Source organism: Lepidochelys olivacea (assembly GCF_965140295.1).
Source record: "Lepidochelys olivacea isolate rLepOli2 genome assembly, chromosome: 6".
NCBI lineage: Eukaryota > Metazoa > Chordata > Testudines > Cheloniidae > Lepidochelys > Lepidochelys olivacea.
The window spans coordinates 101,569,499-101,576,170 of record NC_140416.1 but is presented as its reverse complement, the minus strand read 5'-3'; the positions used below and the strand labels follow the sequence as shown (position 1 = coordinate 101,576,170).

At 46.7% G+C, this 6,672-nt stretch overlaps 1 protein-coding gene across 3 annotated transcripts in view; it reads left to right on the top strand.

Moving 5' to 3' along the window:
* Window positions 1-2,087: 2,087 nt before the first annotated feature.
* CLMN (calmin) overlaps window positions 2,088-6,672 on the top strand; it is a 99,689-nt gene continuing 95,104 nt past the window's right edge. Inside the window, exon 1 of one of the 3 annotated variants that reach the window (XM_084632436.1) lies at window positions 2,088-2,492. Coding sequence is in view for 2 of the 3 variants with exons in the window: in XM_084632435.1 (XP_084488561.1) it covers window positions 4,686-4,767 (82 nt within the window). In the remaining variant the exon portion in view is untranslated. Of the gene's footprint in view, window positions 2,493-3,118; window positions 4,768-6,672 lie in introns of those variants that run through there. The other 2 variants (XM_084632435.1, XM_084632434.1) reach the window with 2 other exon arrangements.

Genomic DNA, 6,672 nt, shown 5'->3' with positions numbered 1-6,672 from the left:
CCACTCCCATGGATGTACAGTTGTTTTGGTCGCCATCAATTTCTGATCAAGATGGCACACTTTATCCCCTCTTGCACAGTTCCCACTGCCCTGGAAACTGCCTGTTTCTTGAACACATCTTGCAGCTCCACAGACTACTGACCAGCATATTGTTGGATTGAGGCCTAATGTTTATCTCCCCTTTCTGGCAAGAGCTCTTCAAACTCTTGGAGGTAGAACGCCTCACCTTCTCTCCATATCATCCTCAGACCAATAAGCAGGTGGATTCTCAAACAGTACATCCCATGCTTCCTGAATTGCCACCAGGATGACTCGGTCTCCCTGCTCCCATCTGCCAAATTCACTTACGACAATGTGATCCATGCCTCCATTTGGCAGAGCCCATTCTGCCCAATTATGGCTTCCACCCACTGCTGCCCACAAGCTTCTAGGTTCCTGCATCAGTGGACCTGGTCACCCATCCATATTACATACAACAGGAACTCATAGAACATGCAGAAGCCACTAAAAGCTCCATCAGCAGTCTGCAGACAAGCCACCTCCAACCTAGCTATCAGGGATACAGTCTGCATGTCAACAAGGAAAGTTGTACAAATATAAATACAGTGGTTTAACTATACCGATATCATTATATTGATATAACTTTCCAAGTAAACAAGCCCTTAGACACCGCTACCCCAGGGATGACTATATTACAGCAGAAGCCATAGAGCAGCCTAGAACTGGGAAGGCACAAAGGGGGTTTAAACCACCTTAGACTTACCCCCCCACCCTCGATACTCTGGGCTGCAAGTTCTCTGCTTCTTTTTCCTTGTCAGGCCACCTTTAAATATCGACAATTATCTTTAACGCAGAATATAATCCATCAACTCATCCATAGGTAACCAATATTAATCAATTAACTTTACAGATATCTGAATTATGCATAAACAGACTGCAGAATAAATTGAAATGATGTTCAGTAACATCAATTCACCAAGAACACGTTGTTGTTGTTGTTAATATTATTGATCATAGTTCTAGGAGCCCCAGTCATGGATCAGTACCCCACTGTGCAAGGTGCGGTACAAACTGATAGACTCCCCACCTTCCAATGTGCCATCTTTTTTTAAAATAAACCTGACATTATACTTCAGATTCTTCCCTGGGTGTTTACAGTGTTGCCCTGGGCAATCAGCAAAAGCCAAGGGATTTAATTAAGCACCAGTAAACTGGTGCTTTAAAAATCAAATAAGCACTCAAGCTTATTAATCAAAAACTTCATCAGTTATTTGCCCAAAAGAAATATTCCAGTCCTCATTCCATGTTATCATTTACTTGTTTAGTAAGCATGTAGCGCATTCATAGACTTTCTCTTCCTCAAGTTCTCAGTGATTTTGAGCGTGAGTCTCACAATATTTGGAGTGGTGATTATGGAAGACTCTCTGCTTTTATATTTTTAAAAAAATAAGTGTGACACCGACCCACGCAGGGGAGTCAAAGGTGGGGATCAAACCTGGGATCTCTGGAGTTTAATGCACAAGCCTCTACTGCATGCGCTGAAAGATGCATGAGCTAAAAAATGGGTGTTTCTTGGCCAAAGCTATAGCAGGCTCATCAATCTCTAGAGCAGAGGTTCTTAAACTGGGGGTGGTGACCCCGCAGGGTCACAAGGTCATTACATGGGGGGTTCGCGAGCTGTCAGCCTCCACCCCAAACCCTGCTTCACCTCCAGCATTTATAATAGTGCTAAATATAAAAAAATGTGTTTTTCATTTGTAAGGGGGGTTGCAATGTGTGAAAGGGGTCACCAATATAAAAGTTTGAGAAACACTGCTCTAGAGAGCCTAGCCACCACTAGAGGGGGACAGAATGCCACGTTGAGCAAGCAGTGATTACATAAGTTTCTAGCTCTCATGGTTGTGGGGGAAAATGTGAAAATATGACCCTTAAAGGATGAAGAGCAAAAGGCAAATAACAAGCCAACATTTATTATTATTATTATTATTTTATTTTAAAAAACTCATTATTTTTAAGCCCCTCTCACAATTTTTTGGGACCTGACTCACGATTTTTCAATACTTGGGGTTGGCAATACTTTTTTTTTTTCTCCCATGTAAATAGAACATACTTTCTGGTGCTAAATATCAGGGTCTTTAGTAACCATGTTGTTCTGAATCCTGCTCCCCTGAGCTGCCATATCAGTAGTAAATATCTTATCCTTGAAGACCCCACTTAGCTCTGCCGCTCCCAATTTATCTGACCATGTCTCCTATATGTCACTCTCTACCCTCTCCACAAAGTCACTTATGTCAGCCTTGATGCCCCGTACAATCTACTGCTCTCACAACCATCTCTACTCTCTTTGCAGTTGCATCCCTAAACACTGTGTATTTTGCCAGAGCTGTTATGCCAGGCCACTATCATGATCCTTCCCGAAGAGCCCCTTCTTCCTGGATGCCTACAAGAAATGAGTCAGATGTTTAATTAATTAAAAATGGAACTAACATAAGGTATGTATCCTTTTCCCTATTACACTACTTCTGTTCTTCGTCCTTTTCATTTGTAAACTCTTCAGTGTCTTTACCTACTCTAATCTAAATAATAATTATGCTAGTAGTCAGAGCTGATTCTAGGCCCAAGTGTGGAGCAATTTCTTGGTACTGCTTATTCTTGTGATAAATAGCTTGCTTACTGGTTGCTGTGCTCATAATCTAGCTTCCCCTCTTTCCCCATCTGATTCTGACTCAGGAGCAGAAAAGTTGTTAGACCAGTTCTGGGAACAGTCTGAGTCCATTCCAGAACTGGGTGAAACAGCTTGAGAGCATGGCATCAGTTTCTATCCGGCCTCTCACAAGCACTTTAAAGTATTAAATGATACAACCTGCAGACCTTAGTTCAGTTATATGCAAGTTCCAATGCCCTGATATTAAAATTTGCAGATCCCAATTCATTTATTAGTCCAACTAATCATACAGTACTTGGTTATATTAGTAATTTCTTCTTCTTTTTTTATGATTTAATCTTGTGGATTTGCAAGGAAAGCATAATAATAAAAACAATGCAATGTACGGATTAAATAACTGTAAATAAAGAAAATGTACATGCTTTTACTATCTATTTAGGTTTTTATGCCACAGCCATCAATGTAGTAATTAAACACCTCAATAATCCTAATGTCTCCTTGTCCAATAATGATTCAAATATGGGGCCACATGGCATGACACGGAAAAGGCCATACATGTCACACCAGACCACAAATAAAGCTCACCAGATTAGATGACAGAACACAAAACATAAATTGTAATAACAATTATTTATTTTAATTACTAGTGGTGATTATTTATTTAATACTGATGGGTGGGGGAATTCTTTTGCCTGTCACTCCCTCTCTCTTCCTTTTCTGGTGCAGATCTCTCTTGATTTGTGCAATTTACTTTAGAGGATTATCCTCCCCACTATCAGAAAAAGAAAAGACCTTTTACGTTTTATCCAGGTCCCCGCTGCCAGTGCAAGAAAACTGACTTTTGTAAACTGTCCAGTGTCTAGCGGGGGAGCGGGACCACTAATGATCGTCCAAGGTCTTTTCCATCTGATTTCTGTGTATCTGAGGGTGGAGTGTCTGAGTGTGTGTGGGGGGGAGGGGGGATGTAGTGGAGACTCGGCGTTGTTCTTACAGTAAATGGCACAGATCAAGAGAGTTTTTTAGGAGAGAGGAGACAGCATGTGACCAGTGCAAAGGGATTTTCCTGATGGCTATTCCCAAAGATGTCCGCAGAAGCCCTTTTGGCCCAGACCAGTTGGGTAACTGCTGTGTCCGATGCAGCCCTGGAAGCGCAGTATCTGCAGGCTGGAGGGTTACCTGCGTTCGCTCCTCCCCGATCCTTCCCGTCGGTGCGGGTTTTCCGCCACGGGTCGGCGATGCCCCGCGGGGGTTTATTTATCGTGGGTGTGTTTGCAGGGGTGTGTGTTCATATCAGCTCCTCGAGCCCGGGCTTTCACTTCCTTTTTCAGTCCCAGTGCCCATTACCAAGTAGGGGCTGGCCGCCCGGCGAGGCGGGGGGAGCCCCGTGGGGGTGGGGGGCTGGAAGGTGTTTCTGTGAAATCCGGCTCCCGCGCCTGCTTTGCTTTCCAGCAGATCCTAACCAGGTGCCTCTCTCCGGGCGGGTGTCTGCTTCCCACCGCCGCCGCTGCCCAACCTGCGGCTGCGTCAGCTCAGCGACACAAGGCGGCATCACAATATGCAACTTAGAGACCTCCGACTTCAGCGCCAGCCATAAAAACTTGATCCGGCCCCCGAGCTGCTCAGAGCCGCCCGCCGGCCCCTGGCGGAGAGGGCGCCTCGGCTGGGCTCCCTGCCACCCCCGTCGCCTGCTTCCCCCCTCGCTGTGGGCTTGCGCCGGGCTCCCCTTTCCCTGCGCCCTGTCCCGCGCGGGGGGGCTCTGCTGGGCTCCGCGGACCCCTCCCCCGTGCGCTGGGGGCTCGGCTGGTCCCCCGCTGCCGTGTGCGCGCAGCGCCTTGTTGATCCCCTTGCCTGTCTCCCTGCCCCCCTAGCCGGCGGCTGCTCCCCCGCCCCCAGCCTCTCCTCCGGCTCGCTCCTCTCTCCCGGCTCCAGACCCCGGTTGTGGTGCGTGTGCCTGGGAGGGGGGGGGGGATCCCCGTTTTCCAAGCAGCGCCGTGTCCGCCCCCACCCCGCCTGCTCCTCCATGGCAGGGCACGAGTGGGACTGGTTTCAGCGGGAGGAGCTGATCGGGCAGATTAGCGACATCCGAGTGCAAAACCTCCAAGGTAAATATCCCTATATTGCGCCCCCCTCTCCCCCGAGTCTTGTGCTCCCAGCTGGATTCGACTGGGGGCTTTGAAAACCCCGGTTCCGTCCCCCCTCCCTCCTGCCTGCTCCGTCCCGGCTGTGCGCTGCCCTCACCGCTTCCTTTGATCTGGCTTGGGAGACAAACGTGTGTGTGGCATTTGGGCGTGGGATCGGGGCGCGCACTGGGCTCCCTCGCAGGCTGGGCAGGGAGGGGAGGGGTGATTGCTTGCGGGGCGGGGGCGGGGGGGGGGTCAGGTTTGTATTTTCTTCTCTTTCCTGTTTTGCTTGGGACCTGCAGAGGAGCCTCTGTATTGGAGGGGGGAAGGGGAGGGCAACGATGTGTTCGTGCTGGACTTTCACGTTCAGACAGGTTAGCTCAATGGCGCGGTACCAATGGGGGCAGTGTTATGGCACTCCTGGCAGGGGTGAGGTCTCAAGGCGGGCGGTGGAGAAGTCTGTGCAGCAGGATGCAGTGGGCACTCAGCCTGGTGCTGTGATTCAGGGGTCTCCTTAAACGAAAGACAGCCTGGAGAAAACCCACAGCAAGAAACGATCAGGCTTTTCACTAGAGGAAGGAACCAAGTGTGAAAGGGAGGGCAGTGTGTGTGTAAGAGGTAGGAAGGGGGCTGGGAAAGTTGCTGAGGTGTTACAGTAGGTGATTACTTTCAGGCCATGCCTCCTTCGCTGCCCAGTCACATTCCTGAAGGAGTAACAGCTGGCTAATGTCCTCTTCCTTTGAGAAGGGCTAGAAGTCTCAGCCTGCCAAGGTTTCAAACAGGGCGTGAAGACCCAAAAGGAGAGGCCCACATTCTGAGCTGCAGAAAGATAACATAGGGAATCACCCTGACAGAATTCTGGGGCTCTTTTGTTTTAATTCTGGATAAAGATAGCCCTAACCTTAATGTAAAGTCATTCATTTAGATAATTATTAATAAACAGTGAGCCAACACTGTGTTTTGGGAGGCCAGAGATCATAACACAAAATCTGATGCTGCATTGTTGGGGTATGTGTGAGCTTTGCCTTTGACTTCAGTTGGAGTGTATTCAAAGTGCTTTACCCACTTTGGGGCAAATTCTGCTCGGTTGCCCCTGTGTAAAATTTGGAGTAACTCAGCTGAAGTCAGTACTGTCACTTCAGATTTACACTAGTGTAACGGTACAGAATTTAGCCCACCATCTGATTAAAATAGGCGACATATCCCCTTGTGAGCTACTGTTGAATGAGCATAAGCAGAGCTGATACACTATCAGGTACTTTTGCTATCTTTCTGTAGGACATACTTGCTACACCAAGATATAACTATTACCATTAAATAGTACAGCCCCGATAAAATGTTTTCTCCAAAGTCATGTTTGCCCCTCTCCAGTTACTCATGGTTGGCAGAGATAATGTGAACTGATGTAACAATAAAGAGCAGCTCTGGTGTGCAGGGATAGGAAAACAATTTGTTTAATGTAACCTATCGATCATCTTAATCAACAGTTTGCTTTAAACTGAGATATAAACTCTATCTCCTATTAAAATAAAAGGCTTGGATTATAGGCCGTTATTTCATGCTATTGATGCCTAATGATATGAAAGTAATACATGTTGGAAGAGACATTGCATTTGCTGGAAGATGGTTTTATTACATAATATATTTAATTTACCTGGGAGGAGACCAAAATCAGCTTTTCTGTTAGCTGTCCATTTGTGGAAGTGCAGGTGTATGTTAATTAGAGATGGGCTCATTTCGCAAAATGTTGATCTGCATCTTGAACACCCTAATATTCAGACTTTGAACATATTCAAATTTTGAAGGGTTGTGGTTGAGAAAGTCTCTAGTTTTAGCAATTCTTCATTATGACATAATTGCAGTATTTCACCTACTCTTGGTTATTTC